General features: G+C 55.8%; 1 protein-coding gene across 4 annotated transcripts; it reads left to right on the forward strand.

Annotated features, from left to right (window-relative positions):
- The first annotated feature begins 428 nt into the window (after positions 1–428).
- WDR81 (WD repeat domain 81) lies at positions 429–16,391 on the forward strand. 4 transcript variants are annotated; one of them, XM_028109106.2, is made up of 11 exons: positions 429–513; positions 3,741–4,383; positions 9,943–10,050; positions 10,311–10,501; positions 10,624–10,814; positions 11,077–11,242; positions 11,332–11,497; positions 12,174–12,860; positions 13,496–13,641; positions 13,921–14,100; positions 15,178–16,391. In XM_028109106.2, exons 2-11 carry the CDS (start codon positions 3,864–3,866, stop codon positions 15,496–15,498), a joined length of 2,676 nt encoding a protein of 891 aa, XP_027964907.1. In that variant the 5' UTR covers positions 429–513; positions 3,741–3,863; the 3' UTR covers positions 15,499–16,391. The 4 variants fall into 4 exon arrangements, with proteins under 4 accessions (XP_027964907.1, XP_027964904.2, XP_027964905.2 ...); XM_028109103.2 differs by lacking the exon at positions 429–513 and having other exon boundaries at positions 617–4,383; XM_028109104.2 differs by lacking the exons at positions 429–513; positions 13,921–14,100; positions 15,178–16,391 and having other exon boundaries at positions 617–4,383; positions 12,174–12,874; positions 13,496–13,600.
- Positions 16,392–17,041: the final 650 nt, after the last annotated feature.

A 17,041-nucleotide genomic window follows, 5' to 3' on the forward strand; every position in this document is an offset into this window, starting at 1 on the left:
AGATGGAATGTTATTGATGAAATGTATTGGAAAACTAAAGCTCCTTCACTTGGTAGGCAGCATGGAGGCGCTGAAGGGACTTAATGTCAAAAGCCCCAGCTCCAGCCTGCGGTTTCTTATCTATAAAACCAGAGGGGCGGGTGGGATCAGCCCGCTAAAGGCTGGAATCTCCGGGAAAATCCTCCTTAAATCCGCGTTCTGGTGCGTGCAGGAGGAAGCAGGGAAGGGAGGGGAAATCTCGTGGGCCGTTCAGCATCCCCCTCTCCTGCTCCCTGAGGAAACGAAGCCGCCACCGGACTGGACCAGAGCACGGGGAGGGAGGGCACCGAGGCCTGCCAGGCGGTGGCGCCGGCGGGAGGCGCGGTCCGGCCGGCCCATTTGAGCCACGTGCGGTTGTTTCCGTGCCGGGGCGGTCACGTGAGCCGCGTCAGCTGACCGGTCACGGCGGAGCCCGACTCAGGCGCCCCGCAGCCCTTGCCCGGCTGCGCCCGGAGCGCGGGACCCTGCAGAGGGGTAAGAGCGTCCCCGCCCTCCCTTCCTCTCTCCCCGGCCCCCCCGGCCCCCCCGGCCCCCCCGCCCCCGCCGCCTCGGCCTCAGCCCCGCTCCCTCGCCCATCCCTCCCCGCCCGGCCTGGCACCCCGGAAACCGTCGCGGGCCGGGCCGTGGCCGGGCTCAGCGCTGCGCTGCCCCCAGGCGGCCGGGAGGGGATGGCCCTGGGGAGCAAGGGGCGGGAAGTCGCTCCTACCCACGGGGCCAGCGGCTGGTCCCCGCCCCCAAGCCCCGACATGGAGGAGCTGCTCCAGAGCGTGGAGAGGGACCTGAACATCGATGCCCGGCAGCTGGCTCCGGCCCCGGGGGGCCCCCACGTGGTGGCCCTAGTGCCCGCGCGCTGGCTGGCCAGCCTCCGCGAGCGCCGGCTGCCCCCCGGACCCTGCCCCCGGGCAGAGGGCCTGAGCGAGGCGGAAGTGAGAACTCTTCTGCAGCGCTCCGTGCAGAAGCTGCCCCCCGGCTGGACGCGCGTGGAGGTGCACGGGCTGCGGAAACGGAGGCTGTCCTACCCCCTGGGCGGCGGCTTGCCCTCTGAGGAAGGGTCCGGCAGCCCTGAGACCCTCACTCGCTTCATGCAGGGTGTGGCTGCCCGGAATTATCGCAACCTGTGGCGCCATGCTTATCGCACTTATGGGCAGCCCTATAGTCATAGCCCCGCCCCTTCAGCTGTCCCTGCGCTGGACTTAGTACGACAGGCTCTGCAGAGGGTCTATGGTTGTTCCTTCCTGTTGGTGGGTGAATTTACGCAATGCCCATCATCCGCCAGAGATGGTCCCTGTCCCCCTCGGGGCAGCCTGGCCTGTCCCAGTCTTTTGCGAGCTGAGGCCCTGCTGGAGTCTCCAGAGATGCTCTACGTGGTGCACCCGTACGTGCAGTTCTCCCTGCATGATGTGGTCACCTTCAGCCCTGCCAAGCTGACCAACAGCCAAGCCAAGGTGCTCTTCATTCTCTTCCGTGTGCTGAGGGCTATGGATGCCTGTCACCGCCAGGGACTGGCCTGCGGGGCGCTAACTTTGCACCACATCGCGGTAGACGAGAAGCTTTGCAGTGAGCTTCGGCTGGACCTGAGTGCTTACGAGAGGCCCCAGGAGGATGAGAATGAGGAGACTCCTGTGGCAAGGGATGGGCCAGGCATTGCACCTGGGGGGGAGGGAGGAGGGGGACCTGGGTGTCCCACCTGCCAGGAGGAACTTCGGGGCCTTGTGCTAGATTGGGTCCACGGCCGCATCAGCAACTTCCACTACCTCATGCAGCTAAATAGGTTGGCAGGTCGGCGGCAGGGGGATCCCAACTACCATCCAGTGCTGCCCTGGGTGGTGGACTTCACCACACCCCATGGACGCTTTCGAGACCTACGCAAGTCCAAGTTCCGCCTCAACAAGGGGGATAAGCAGCTGGACTTCACATATGAGATGACGCGGCAGGCGTTTGTAGCCAGTGGTGCGGGTGGTGGGGAGCCACCTCACGTTCCTCACCACATCTCAGATGTGCTCTCCGACATCACGTATTATGTGTACAAGGCTCGGCGGACACCCCGCTCGGTGCTCTGTGGACATGTGCGGGCACAATGGGAGCCCCACGAGTATCCCGCCAGCATGGAGCGCATGCAGAGCTGGACACCTGACGAGTGCATTCCTGAGTTCTACACCGATCCCTCCATCTTCTCCTCTATCCACCCCGACATGCCTGACCTGGATGTGCCGGCCTGGTGCGGCTCCAGCCAGGAGTTCGTGTCCGCCCACCGGGCGCTGTTGGAGAGCCGAGAGGTGTCCCAGGACCTGCACCATTGGATTGACCTCACGTTTGGCTACAAACTCCAGGGCAAGGAGGCTGTGAAAGAGAAGAATGTGTGTCTGCACCTGGTAGATGCCCACACGCACCTGACCAGCTATGGCGTGGTGCAGCTCTTCGATCAGCCGCACCCCCAACGCCTGGCTGGGGCTCCTGCCCTTGCCCCTGAGCCCCCACTCATCCCCAGAGTGTTGTTCCAGACCATCCAGGAGAGCATAGGCCGGGAGGACTTACCTGGACAGCTTATGAATGGGGGGGGCAGGCTGGTTTTGGAGGCCACTCCCTGTGAGGCTGGCTGGGTCAGAGACCGGCCTGTGGCAGGGGAAGATGACTTGGAACAGGCCACAGAAGCTCTGGATTCCATCTCCCTCACGGGGAAAGCGGGTGACCAGCTAGGTTCCTCCTCATCTGCCTCCAGTCAAGTGCCCCCAGGTCTCCTGTCTTTCTCAGTGGCCTCGGCCTCTCGACCAGGCCGCAGGAGCAAACCTGCTGGGGCAGACCCTGGGGAAGGTGAGGAGGGGAAGATTCTTCTTCCCGAGGGCTTCAATCCTGTGCAGGCTCTGGAAGAGCTAGAGAAACTGGGCAACTTCCTGACCAAAGGCCTAGGGAGCCAGTTGGAGGTGCCTGAGCAGCCGCAGGTCCAGCCACCCGTGCAGCTGCAGGAACTCTTCCATCGGGACATGCAGGCGCTGGGGGTTCTGTTGGCCGAGATGGTGTTTGCCACCAGGGTCCGAACGCTGCAGCCCGATGCGCCTTTGTGGGTACGCTTTGAGGCTGTTCGGGGGCTCTGCCTACGCCACCCCAAGGAGGTCCCCGTGTCTCTGCAGCCCGCACTAGACATACTCCTGCAGCTAAGTGGACCTGAAGGCCCTGCGGTAGCAGGGAGGGGCAAGCTGGCCCCACTCTTTGAGTACAGGCCCGTCTCGCAGGGATTGCCCCCTCCCTGCCCGGCCCAGCTCCTCAGCCCCTTCAGCTCTGTGGTCCCCTTCCCCCTGTACTTCCCTGCGCTACACAAGTTCATCCTCCTGTATCAGGCAAGACGTGTGGAGGATGAGGCCCAGGGACGGGAGCTGGTGTTCGCTCTGTGGCAGCAACTGGGTGCAGTGCTGGGTGACATCACCCCGGAGGGCTTGGAGATCCTGCTGCCCTTCGTGCTGTCACTCATGTCTGAGGAGCACACGGCCGTGTACACAGCCTGGTACCTGTTTGAACCTGTTGCTAAGGCCCTGGGCCCCAAAAATGCTAATAAGTACCTCCTGAAGCCTCTCATTGGTGCCTACGAGAGCCCCTGCAGATTACATGGCCGCTTCTACTTGTACACGGACTGCTTTGTGGCCCAGCTGATGGTGCGGCTGGGCCTGCAGGCCTTTCTCATCCACCTGCTGCCCCACGTCTTACAGGTGCTGGCTGGCGTGGAGGCCTCCCAGGAGGAAAGCAAGGGCCTGGCGGGTGCCCCCGAGGATGAGGAGAGTGAGCTCCCGGGGGCCGGGCCCAACTCCTGTGCTTTCAGGGAGGAGATTCAGATGGATGGTGAGCCTACTGCCTCCTCGGGCCTGGGGCTCCCAGACTACACGTCTGGTGTCAGCTTCCATGACCAGGCCTACCTCCCTGAGACCGAGGACTTCCAAGCTGGGCTCTACGTGGCTGAGTCCCCACAGTCCCAGGAAGCTGAGGCTCTGAGCCTGGGTCGGCTGAGCGACAAGAGCAGCACCAGCGAGACCTCCCTGGGCGAGGAGCGGGCTGCAGATGAGGGTGGTGCTCCCGTGGACAAGAGCAGCCTCAGGTCAGGCGACAGCAGCCAGGACTTGAAGCAGAGCGAGGGCTCAGAGGAGGAAGAGGAGGAGGAGGAAGGCTGTGTGGTGTTGGAGGAGGAGGAGGGAGACGGGGAGCAAGATGAGATCACCAGGGCATCTGAGCTCACTCTCGCCGACACCGTGCTGTCCATGGATACGGTTGTGGCCCGAGGTGGCGAGACAGATGGGGAGGAAGAGGAGGAGCCGCTGACTGAGCAGTCGGAAGGCAAAGAACAGAAGATCCTCCTGGGTGAGTTCTCAGGCCTTAAGGTGTTGGTCAAACGGTCCTCTGGTTGGTTATGTATGTGTGTAATCTTTACGCCCAACATGGGGCTCAAACTCATGACCCTGAGATCGAGAGTCCCGTGTTCTTCTGACTGAGCCAGCCAGGCACCCTGTGGTGTGGTTTTTTTTTTTTTAATTCCAGTATTTTTTTTTTAAGATTTTTATTTATTTATTTATTTGAGAGAGAGAGAGAATGAGAGAGAAAGCACATGAGATGGAGGGAGGGTCAGAGGGAGAAGCAGACTCCCTGCTGAGCAGGGAGCCCAATGTGGGACTCGATCCCGGGACTCCAGGATCATGACCTGAGCCGAAGGCAGTCGCTCAACCAACTGAGCCACCCAGGTGCCCATAATTCCAGTATATTTAACATGCAGTGTTTTATTAGTTTCACATGTATTATATAGTGATCCAACAATTCTGTACATTACTCTGCTTATCACAGCAAGTGTACTCTTAATTCCCACCACCTATTTCCCCTCTGGTCACCATCAGTTTGTTCTCTAGAGTTAAGAGTCTGGTTTTTGGTTTGTCTCTCTCTCTCTTATTTCTTTGCTCTTTTTTTTTTTTTTTTTTTAAGATTTATTTATTTGAGAGAGAGCACGCACAAGCATGCACACATGGCGGGGAGGGGCCGAGGGAGAGGGAGAAAGTATCTTAAGCAGACTCCACTGAGCGCCAAGCCTGACGCAGGGCTCAGTCTCACGACCCTGAGATCATGACCCGAGCCAAAACCAAGAGGCGGACACTCAACCACTGTGCCACCCAGGCACCCCGTGCTCTTTTGTTTCTTTTTTTTTCTTTTGTTTCTTAAATTCCACATATGAGTGAAATCATATGGGATTTGTCTCTCTCTGACTGATTTTGCTTAGCATTATACTCTAGGTCCATTCATGTTGTTGCAAATGGCAAGATATGGTTCTTTTTTATGGCTGAATAATATTCCTTTGTGTATATATTACATCTTTTTTTGAGATTTTTTTTTTTTATTTGTCGGAGGGAGAGAGAGCACAAGCAGAGGGAGCGGCAGGCAGAGGGTGAGGGAGAAGCAGGCTCCCTTCTGAGCAAGGAGCCCAATACGGGACTTGATCCCAGGACCCTGGGATCGTGACCTGAGCTGAAGGCAGACGCTTAACCGACTGAGCCACCCAGGCGCCCCTATACTACATCTTCTTTATCCATTCATCTATCAGTGGACACTTGGGCTGCTTCCATAGTTTGGCTGTTGGAAATAATGCTGCAAAAACATAGGGGTGCATGTATTCCTTTGAATTAGTGTTTTTGTATTTTGGGGGTAAATACCAGTAGTGCAATTATTGGATCATAGGGTAGTTCTGTTTTTAACTTTTAAAAAAATTTTTATTTACTTATTTATTTTAAAGATTTTATTTATTTATTTGACAGAGACACAACGAGAGAGGGAACACAAGCAGGGGGAGTGGGAGAGGGAGAAGCAGGCTTCCCACAGAGCAGGGAGCCCGATGTAGGGTTCGGTCCCAGGACCCTGGGATCATGACCTGAGCCGAAGGCAGACGCTTAGCACGACTGAGCTACCCAGGCACCCCTTTAACTTTTTTTTTTAAAAGATTTTATTTATTTACTAGAAAGAGAGAATGAGTGGGCAGAGGGAGGGGAAGAGGGAGAAGCAGACTCCCTGCTGAGCAGGGAGCCCGATGCACGGCTTGATCCCAGGACCCTGAGATTATGACCTGAGCTGAAGGCAGACATTCAACCGACTTAGCCACCCAGGCATCCCCCTATTTTTAATTTTGAGGAACCTCCCAACTGTCTTCTATAGTGGCTGCAGCAGTTTGCATTCCCACCACCAGTGCACGAGGGTTCCTTTTTCTCCATATCCTCGCCAACACTTGTCTCTTGTGTTGTTGATTTTAGCCATTCTGACAGGTGTGAGATGATATTGTAGTTTTAATTTACATTTCCCTGATGATAAGTGATGTGGAGCATCTTTTCATGTGTCTGTTGGCCATCTGTCTTGTCTTCTTTGGAGAAATGTCTGTTCATGTCTTCTGTCCATTTTTTAATTGGATTATTTGTGTTTTGGGTGTTGACTTACTGTAGCAGTTCTTAATATATTTTGGATACTAAGTGTTTATCAGATATGTTATTTGAAGATATGTTCTCCCATGCTTTAGGTTGTCTTTTAGTTTTGTTGATTGTTTCCTTTGCTGTGCAGAAGCTTTTTTTTTTTTAAGATTTTATTTATTTATTTGAGAGAGAGAGCACATGAGAGGGGGGAGGGTCAGAGGGAGAAGCAGACTCCCTGCCGAGCAGGGAGCCGGATGCGGGACTCGATCCAGGGACTCCAGGATCATGACCCGAGCCCAAGGTAGCCGCCCAATCAACTGAGCCACCCAGGCGCCCTGTGCAGAAGCTTTATATTTTGATGTAGCCCCAGGAGTTTATTTTTGCTTTTATTTCCCTTGCTTCAGGAGACCTATCTAGAAAGATGTTGCTACTGCTGATGTCAGAGAAATTATTGCCTGTGCTCTCTTCTAGGATTTTTATGGTTTCAGGTCTCATATTTAGGTCTTTAATCCATATTGAGTTTATTTTTAAATTTTTCTCACTATTTTGAGTTTACTTTGTGTGTGGTGTAAGAAAGTGGGTCAGTTTGATTCTTTTTTTTTTTTTTTTTAAGTAGGCTCCACTCTAGGTGGAGCCCAGTGTGGGGCTTGAACTCAAGACCCTGAGATCAAGACCTGAGCTGAAATCAAGAATAGGGTGCTAGACTGACTGAGCCACCCAAGCCCCCCAGTTTGATTCTTTTGCATGTAGCTGTCCAGTTTTTCGCCATTTGATGAAGAGACTCTTTTTCCTATTGTATAGTCTTTCTTTTCCTCCTTTGCTTAAAATCAGTTGACCATATAATTGTAAGTTTATTTCTGGTTTTTCTATTTTGTTCCCTTGATCTGTGTGTCTTTTTTTGTGCCAGTATCATACTGTTGTGATTGCTACAGCTTTGTAATATAACTTGCAGTCTGGAATTGTGATGCCTCCAGCTTTTCTTTTTCAAGATTGCTTTGGCTATTTGGGGTCCTTTATGGTTCCATAATAATTTTAGGATTGTTTGTTCTAGTTCTGTGAAAAATGCTGTTGGTATTTTAGTAGGGATTGCATTAAATTTGTAGACTGCTCTGGGTGGTTTAGACATTTTAACAATATCCGTTCTTCCCATCCATGAACATGGAATGCTTTTTCATTTCTTTGTGGTGTCTTCAATTTCTTTCATCAGTGTTTTATATTTTTCAAAGTATAGGTCTTTTACCTCTTTGGTTAAATTTATTCCTAGACATTTTGTTATTTTTGGTGCAATTATAAATGGGAGTGTTTTCTTAATTTCACTTTCTGTTGCTTTATTATTAGCATATAGAAGTGCAACAGATTTCTGTACATTGATTTTGCATCCTGTGACTTTACTGAATTCATTTATCAGGGCTAGTAGTTTTTTGGTGGAGTCTTTGTGGTTTTCTATATATAGTATCATGTCATCTACAAATAGTGAAGGTTTTACTTCTTCTTTTACTTCTTCTTTTACTTCTTCCTTACCAGTTTTTTTTTTTTTTTTCTTTTTGTTGTCTAATTGCTGTGGTTCGGATTACCAGTGGTGAGACTGGACATCTTTGTCTTATTCCTGGCCTTAGGGGAAAAGCTCCTAGTTTTTCCCCATCGAGGATGATGTTTGCTGTGGGTTTTTCATATAAGGCCTTTATTATGTTGAGGTATGTTCCCTCTAAACCTACTTTGTTGAGGATTTTTTATCATGAGCGGATGTTGTACTTTGTCAAATGCTTTTTCTGCATCTGTTGAAATGATCATGTGTTTTTCTTTTTTTCCTTTCATTTTTTAAAAAGATTTTATTGATTTATTTGACAGAGAGAGAGAGAGAGTACAAGCAAGGGGAGCTGCAGGGAGAGGGAGAAGCAGGCTCCCCGCTAAGTGGGGAGCGAGATGTTGGACTTGATCTCAGGACCCTGGGATCATGACCTGAACCAAAGGCAGATGCTTAATGACTGAGCCACTCAGGCGCCAGGTCATGTGGTTTTCATCCTTTCTCTTGTTGTTGTGATATATCATGTTGGTTGATTTGCAAATATTGAACCATCCTTGCATCCAGGAATAAATCCTAGTTGATCGTCGTGAATGATTTTCTTAATGTGTTGTTGGATTCGGTTTGCTAGTATTTTTTTTTAAAGATTTTATTTATTTATTTGACAGAGAGTGAGAGAGCACAAGCAGGGGAAGCAGCAGGCAGAGGGAGAGGGAGAAGCAGGCTCCCTGCTGAACAGAGAGCCCAATGAGGGGCTCTATCCCAAGACCCTGGGATCATGACCTGAACTGAAGGCAGCCGCTTAACCAACTGAGCCACCCAGGTGCCCCTCGGTTTGCTAGTATTTTGTTGAGGATTTCTGTATCTATAGTCATCAGAGATAATGGCCTGTAGTTCTCTTAGTGTCTTTATCTAGTTTTGGTATCAAGATAATACTGCTTCACAGAATGAATTTGGAAATTTTCCTTCCTCTTCTGTTTTTTAGAATGGTTTGAGAAAAATAGGTATTAACTTTTCTTCACTCTGGTTTTCATTCAGCATTTCTGAGTACCTAGTCTGTGCCAAGGAGTGGATCGAACAGATTCACATGCAGCACAGATGTGGGCCTGACTTCTGGAGCTCACCTCTAGCAGAGGAGGTGCCACATTGTAGACAGTCTTAGAGTAAAGTAATGCTATAAAGAACAGGGCTAGGTGCTACAAGGGAATATAAATAGGGCTTTGATCTAGTTTTCAGGGGTCAGAGAAGACTTCCATGAAAGTAGAGCCAGGGGCGCCTGGGTGGCTCAGTCGGTTAAGCATCTGCCTTGGGCTCAGGTCATGATCTTGGGGTCCTGGAATTGAGCCCCATGTTGGGCTCCCTGCTCAGCGGGAGTATGCTTCTCCCTCTCCCTCTGCCCCTTCCCCCCCAACCCGTGCTCTCTCTCTCTCTCTCTCTCTCAAATAACTAAAATCTTTAGGAGAAAAAAAAGTAGAGACAGTTGAGGTCCAATGAATAGGAGATAGCAAGGCAAAAATGGTAGGGCCTGCAGTGGGAAGAGCATACCAGGCAGAGGGAACAGCATGTGTGAGGCTCTGTGACTGTCTGTGGTCCCATTAAAGAATCAGTGAAAGGCTAGCATGGTTCGACAGGGAGAGTGGAAGGAAGAAGAGGGGGCAAAAGCCACAGGGGGAGGGAGCTGGGCCTGGCCAGGCTTCATTTAGCAGCTTAAGAAGATTCACTGAAAGGATAACTTCCCTGCAAGTTGTGCCTGAGCCAGGGTCACCTGGGGCAGTCCCAAAGCAACAGGCTACCTCTGTCACTGTGGAATAAAAGGTGGTGGTGTGGGGCACTCAGTGTCGGCTGGGCTCCTCGGCAGGTTTGCAGCCAGGATTGGCTAGGAGGGGTGCCTGGGGTGGGGTGGGAGGAGTGGCAAGCCACCGTTATCTGATGAACTCAGGACCTGCTTGTGCCTTGCAGATACGGCCTGCAAGATGGTCCGCTGGCTCTCTGCCAAGCTTGGCCCCACGGTGGCCTCTCGCTACGTGGCCCGGAACCTGCTCCGCTTGCTGACATCTTGTTATGTTGGTAAGGCCTGTGGTCGGTGCTGGAGATGGAGCTTCATCTCAGACCCTCTGTCCATCTTCAGCCCCCTGTAGGGGGTCCTTCCCACTTCCACGCCCCTGCCAGGTCCTGGGTCCTGGTCTGCAAGCTACTTCCTCCCTTGGGTAGGGCATGGGGTGGGCCCCGCGCTAGAGTGAACAGGAGTGGCTACCATGGTTCCTGGAAGACTGACCTCCCCCCTGCCTGCCGCGAGCTACTCAAGGCTGCTGGTTCTTCCTTGGCAGGGCCCACTCGGCAGCAATTCACAGTGAGCAGTGGTGAGAGCCCCCCGCTGAGTGCTGGCAACATCTACCAGAAGAGACCGGTGCTGGGTGATGTAGTGTCAGGGCCCGTGCTCAGCTGCCTCCTGCACATCGCCCGTCTGTATGGGGAGCCTGTGCTCACCTACCAGTACCTGCCCTACATTAGCTACCTGGTCAGTCACTGATTTGGCAGCCTCGGGGGAGGCCAGGGAGCTCGAGGGCAGACCTGGGCAATCTGGGGGCTCCGGGGGGGGTTCCTTGGGCAGCCTGGTCCTCATCTACTCTGTGGTCCTAGGTGGCCCCAGGGAGCACCTCGGGCCCCAGTCGACTGAACAGCCGTAAGGAGGCAGGCCTGCTGGCGGCAGTGACTCTGACCCAGAAGATCATTGTGTACCTCTCAGACACTACCCTCATGGACATCCTGCCCCGAATCAGCCACGAGGTCTTACTCCCCGTGCTCAGCTTCCTCACGTCCCTCGTCACTGGGTAGGCTGCTGCTGTACCCTCTGTGCAGGGAGTAGCCCGGTGGAGGGGGCTACCCAGGAGGGGCTGGGAAGCTTGGGAGTGAGACGGGACTGGGTATCAGGAGTCCTGGTTCTGATCCAGCTGTGCAATCCTGAGCAAGCCGCACCTTCTTTCTGTGCCTCAGTTTCCTTATCTGGTTTGGATCCAGTGGTCTTGTAGATTCTGTGCAAGTCCTACAGAGTGGGGGGTCGGGGGCGCTGGAGCTCATGTACTCTCTTTCCAGGTTCCCGAGTGGGGCCCAGGCCCGGACCGTCCTGTGTGTGAAAACCATCAGTCTCATTGCCCTCATATGCCTGCGCATTGGACAGGAGATGGTCCAGCAGCACCTGAGCGAGCCTGTGGCCACCTTCTTTCAAGTCTTCTCTCAGCTGCACGAGCTTCAGCATCAGGTAGGCAGACCTACTTCCCTTACCTGGCTGGGTTGGGCTGGGCAGGGGGCCGTGAACTTGGCTGACTCCCTGGGCTGCCCTGCCCACAGGATCTGAAGCTGGATCCCGTGGGCCGCAGCGAGGGCCAGCTGCCAGAGGTGGCCTTCTCCGATGGGCAGCAGAGGCTAGTGGACCCCAGCCTGCTGGACGAGCTTCAGAAGGTGTTCACCTTGGAGATGGCGTACACAATCTACGTGCCCTTCTCCTGCCTGTTGGGTACTGCCCCACCACATTCCCTTGCAAAGCCTTTGTGGCTCTGTCTCTTCCCCCGGGAGGGCTCCGTGCTCCCCTTGCCCCCAGAGTCCATAGTGGGTCTTCAGCACGGTGTTCTGCGTCAGAGCAAAGGGATTTGGCCTCAGACCTCGGAGTCCCAAGGAGACACAGAAACAGGGACTGAGCATTAGCCAGCAAGGAGGCACGGGGGCTGGTCTAGAGTATCCCTGGGGAACGCAGGGCCATCAGGCTGATGTACGGACCTCTCCAGGAGCTTCTGAGAGGAATAAGCGGCCTGCTGTCTGTGTAGCCTCCCGTGCGGGCCCGGCACTGCTGAGCGGTTCTGTGTGTTGCCCCTGAGTAGGATGAGCAGCCCTGTGGTCAGATATGCTCTCATTCCTCCACTGAAACCTGGGTCCTGGGAGGGAGAGCACACCGGCTCTCTTTCTCACCATTCTGTTTCCGATGCGCCGCATGGCGCCCAGCACATATAGAGGACGCTCGTGTGAATGAATCCACGTTTTTCTAGGGAAGAAACAGGCTGAGAGACGAAGAGTTCCTTGCCCAGAGTTGCACAGCCAGTACCTGCCCTGTCTTCTGTGGTTCCCAAGCCTTGGCTGGGTGGTGGCAGCTGTCTGCCATCTTCCCTAACCGTAGGACCACTCCCACTCCCATCCAGGTGACATCATCAGGAAAATCATCCCCAACCACGAGCTGGTTGGGGAGCTGGCGGGGCTGTATTTGGAGAGCATCAGTCCAAGCAGCCGCAGCCCTGCCAGTGTGGAGCCCCCCGTGCCCAGCACCGGCCCCGAGTGGGACCCCCAGAGTGGGGGCTGCCCGCGGGATGATGGCCACTCGGGGACCTTTGGGAGCGTCCTGGTGGGGAACCGCATCCAGATTCCTGACGACTCTCAGCCCGAGAGCCCCAGCTTGCTGGGCCCCATCCCGGGGGCGGGCAGCGGGGGCCTCAGCAGCGAGGAGGACCACGCGCTGAAGCGGGAGCTGCCACGGAGTGCCCACGGGCTGAGCGGGAACTGGCTGGCGTACTGGCAGTACGAGATTGGCGTGAGCCAGCAAGATGCCCACTTCCACTTCCATCAGATCCGCCTGCAGAGCTTCCCGGGCCACTCGGGGGCCGTCAAGTGCGTGGCGCCCCTGAGCAGTGAGGACTTCTTCCTGAGCGGCAGCAAAGACCGCACAGTGCGCCTCTGGCCTCTCTACAACTCTGGGGACGGCACCAGTGAGACGGCCCCACGCCTGGTCTATGCCCAGCACCGCAAGAGCATCTTCTTCGTGGGCCAGCTCGAGGCCCCACAGTACGTGGTGAGCTGTGACGGGGCTGTGCACGTCTGGGACCCCTTCACAGGTGAGCGGGCCCAGGTGAGGCCTGTTCTCTTGCTGCCATCCTGTGCTCTGCCAGGCTTCTGGGTATGGGGACCCAGGGTTGGGCAGTTGGGGTGTAATGGCATATGGTGTGGGGTGACCCAGTGAGGCCGCATGGAGGAGCAGTTAGACCTGAGTTGGAATCCGTGAGCCCCGGGCTTGAATTGGTTCTGCGCGCTGGAGGCGTTCGTTTTCCCATCTGTAAAATGGGAATCAGACCGGGGTTAGAAGATGCATGTAGGAGTTTGGCTTAACATGTAGCATGTCATACAAGTTTAGCAAATGGTTGCTTGATTATTTTTTGGCATCAAGGAGAGGGGAGAAATAAGGTTAATAAGGTTTTTAAAGGAGGAGGGGCTAGAGTAGCATTGAGGTAGACCGAGAGGAGGTAACATTTGGTCAGGGGGCGTCGTGGGAAGAGAAGAGGTTGCTTTGGGGACCGGATCCTGGCCTGGCCACGGAAGCAGGAAGGTGGGAGAGTCAAAAAACATCTTCAGCATTTTCTTAGGTCCTCTGGGATATGAGGGGCAGCTCCAGGGTGGGTCAGGGAGATAGGAAGAGTTGGGGTGCTTCCATCAGCTACTGGGACCCCAGATCCCCTGTGCCTTTCCTTCCCAGGGAAGACCCTTCGCGTGATGGAGCCGTGGGACAGCCGGGTGCCCCTGACTGCTGTGGCTGTCATGCCCGCCCCGCATACCAGCATCACCATGGCCAGCTCTGACTCGACCCTGCGCTTTGTGGACTGCAGGAAGCCTGGCCTGCAGGTCAGGGGCGTCCGGTTCCCTGAGCCCTGGCCTGGACGCCCGGCAAGGAGGAGAGACCCCGAAGAGAGAAGGCCAGGGTGGAGTTTAGACTAGTCACCCACAGCAGCAAACCCTGGGGGGTGGGACTCTGATCTGAGACGAAGGGGAGCCCTCCGCTTGATGGAGGGGGCGGGCATAGAGGATCAGGCCCTTCAGCTGTGTGGGCTTGGGGGTGAACGGGGGCTCGGAGAAATGGGTTGGGGTTGGTGGCGGCACTTTAGCTCATGTCCCTCTCTGCAGCACGAGTTCCGCCTCGGTGGCGGGCTGAACCCTGGGCTCGTCCGCTCCCTGGCCGTCAGCCCCAGTGGCCGTAGCGTGGTGGCTGGCTTCTCCTCGGGCTTCATGGTGCTCCTGGACACCCGTACTGGCCTGGTTCTGCGTGGCTGGCCAGCCCATGAGGGGGACATCCTGCAGATCAAGGTGACTGACCAGGTCCCCTTCCCCTCCTCACTGCCCAGTCCAGGCCCTGCTCCGGGTCCTCTTAAGGCCCACCCAGGACAGGCTCCAGCTAAGATGATCTCCCTTGTACCTGCCCCAGGGCTGACAGGCAGGGAGGGTTAGGAGCCAGCTGCGCTGCAGGGGCCCAGGTGGCGGGCAGCCCATGGGGGCGGGAAACGGGGAGAGCTGCTCCCTGGGGATGCTCTAATGAGTAACCCTTGTCCATATTTGCCTTGCTTGGAGGATCAGGGGTCAGGCCCTGTCCATGACCCAGTTCAGGTTAAATAAAGCTCAGCTGGGAGGCTGTTTACTGCCCCCAGACCACAGAGCAGAGTCCATGCCCCATGCTGGGCTGCCCTAGTGGGGGCAGGGACATCCCGGCCTGGGGATCCTGCCCCCCCCCCCCCCCCCGCCCATTCTCAGTCACAGACCTCGGGGACCTGCCCAGGGAGGGGCAGCAGGAGAGGAACAGGACTCTTTGTGGGAGGATTTTTCCAGGCAGCGGCACTCCCTCCCTATCCTGACTGCGCGCAGGGGGTGCACCCAGCACTGCCACTGCTAACGGCAGACTGCCCCCAACTCTGTCCAGGACCCCAGGGGGCCCAGGGGCCCAGATAGCTTTCAATTCGGACCTTCCAAGGATGCGTCAGGAAGGCTTTGGGGCAGCCTGGGTGTTAATCCTGGCAGTGCCACTTACTAGCTGTGTGGCCTTGGTAGGATTACCTAACTTTTATGAGCCTCGGGTTCTTTCTCTGTAAAATGGGAACAACAACAGCATTTATGTCATCGAGTTGTCATGGAAATTAAACGTGGTCATATGACATGCCTCACACAACGCCTAGGTATAGTAAGTGCTCAAGTTGCAGGGATGACTAGGTTAAAGACACTTTATTACAGTCCCATTAACTCCTATGATGTGGTGGGAGGGGGGCAGCTGGTCGCCTGCCCAGGATCCCCTATCTTCCTGGGAGATCCCTGTGCGAGTAAATGGAAGACCCCGGAGCTCGGCGGGCACATGCAGGGCCCAGGCCCTGCTGAGGCTCTCTTCTCTCTGAGCAGGCGGTGGAGGGCAGTGTTCTGGTCAGCTCCTCCTCTGACCACTCCTTGACCGTGTGGAAGGAGCTGGAACAGAAGCCCACGCACCACTACAAGTCAGCATCTGATCCCATCCACACCTTCGACCTGTATGGCAGCGAGGTGGTCACCGGCACGGTGGCCAACAAGATCGGCGTCTGCTCCCTGCTTGAGCCGCCCTCCCAGGCCACCACCAAGCTCAGCTCCGAGAACTTCCGAGGCACGCTCACCAGCCTGGCCTTGCTGCCCACCAAACGCCACCTCCTGCTGGGCTCGGACAACGGGGTCGTCCGCCTCCTGGCATAGGCTGAGGCGGGGCTGGCCAACAAGGGTGGGCGGACATCCCCCTGGAGTCCATTCCTCACCCTTGTTTTCCCAGCAGCTCCCTCTTGGGCAAGCCTCAGGCCCCGCACCCCGAGTGCCCACGTGGCTTGCCAGCAACAGTGAGGCAGGGGTCCGGGCTCCGGAACTGCCAGAGCCACACCAGTGCTGCCAGAAGGGATCTCCTTCATGGCTTGGGAGAGCTGCTGCCCCCAGTCAGCAGGAAGCAAGAGCGAGAGCGTGGGAAAGCATCGCCCTCCCTTCTTCCTAGCTCTGCCCTCTGGGTCCACATGGGGACAGGGAAGCTCTGAGAAGAGGAAGGGAGGCTGGCCCCGTGCAGCCGGGCTCCAGCCAAGGATGCCCCGCACCTTGCCGAGCTCTCACAAGGCCAGGGCGGCTGCTCAAGTCCAGGACACCAATGGTGCTTGGACTCCAGCCCCTAATGAGGGCTGGCCGTGGTCCAGGAGTTAAGGGCCTTGGGCTGGGGTTGAAGTGTCCACCCAGCCATGCCTTGCCCAGCGTGGGACCAGTAGGGGAAGAAGGAGGGCAGGACCAGGGGAGGGAAAACGGACTGGGCCGGCTGGTTCCTGCCAGGAGTGACCCCATGCCTTGCCTGACCACCCCTCACCACAGTGTTTGTGCCTTGAACTGAGGAGGCAGCCCCTGGGCCCACTACCCCTGTGGCCCAACACCCTGAGAGAAGGGGTGAGAATGATCTCTGCATCTCAGGTCTCTCCCAGGGGACGGGAAGACCCAGGCATCCCAGGACCCTCACATTCTGGAGCAGAGATGAGGTCTGAGCCTGCGCCCCTACTGCCTCCTCGTTATTTGCAATAGATGTAAATATGACCAATAAATCCTTCAGAAGAGCCACGGAACCGAGTGATGCTTTTCTTGACAATGGCATCAGGGTGGGGAGGAGTTGAGACGCAGCAGCTTCCAGGGCAGTGAAGAGAGGGTGGGAAGCCGGGCAGGAGGGTGGGAGACAGCCTGATCATTGCTCTTGGGTGCCACGGGCACAGGGCTTCTAATGCACGCAGCCCCAGGCCAGTTTCCTGAACCCTCAGCCTTGGGGGAAGGTAAGGAGGCATTGCTCCTGCCGGGAGGATGCTGGCTGGTACTGTGGCCCTCTCTCCTCTCCCCACCCCTTCCAGATCCAGGCTAAAGGCAGCCAATCAGGATCCTGGGCTTAAGGCTTGGGGATGGGCATCTTATCTTGGGTTCCCCACATAGACTCCTGCAGCTTCCCCTTCCTTGCTCTCAGTATGGGAGAGAGGAAAGGACATTGGAAGTGGGAAGCTGGATGTGACCCCGAGCCCAGTTCTGTCCTTGGGCATGTCACATAGCCTCTCTGACCCCACTAAAGTGGGGATAACCCCCCCTACCACCACCTCATGGGGTTGCTGGCAGGCCCCTGTCCTTCCTGGATCTGCCCTACAGATGAGGACATTCTCCTCAACTTCCCTGAACCTCCTTTCTCCAGGCTTGGGGATGGGGGAGGACCCAAATCCACAGGGTCTCCAGGTGG

This window comes from Eumetopias jubatus, unplaced genomic scaffold, assembly GCF_037043125.1.
Source record: "Eumetopias jubatus isolate StellerSeaLion01/CBP00866 unplaced genomic scaffold, mEumJub1_p1.0 scaffold_10, whole genome shotgun sequence".
Lineage (NCBI taxonomy): Eukaryota > Metazoa > Chordata > Mammalia > Carnivora > Otariidae > Eumetopias > Eumetopias jubatus.

Excerpts from the sequence above, each read along its gene's own strand:
- WDR81 (XM_028109103.2), top strand. The coding sequence starts at position 708 with ATGGCCCTGGGGAGCAAGGGGCGGGAAGTCGCTCCTACCCACGGGGCC. Across the intron at positions 4,384-9,942 it reads AGAACAGAAGATCCTCCTGG|ATACGGCCTGCAAGATGGTC; the intron begins GTGAGTTCTCAG and ends TGTGCCTTGCAG. Across the intron at positions 10,051-10,310 it reads GCTGACATCTTGTTATGTTG|GGCCCACTCGGCAGCAATTC; the intron begins GTAAGGCCTGTG and ends CTTCCTTGGCAG.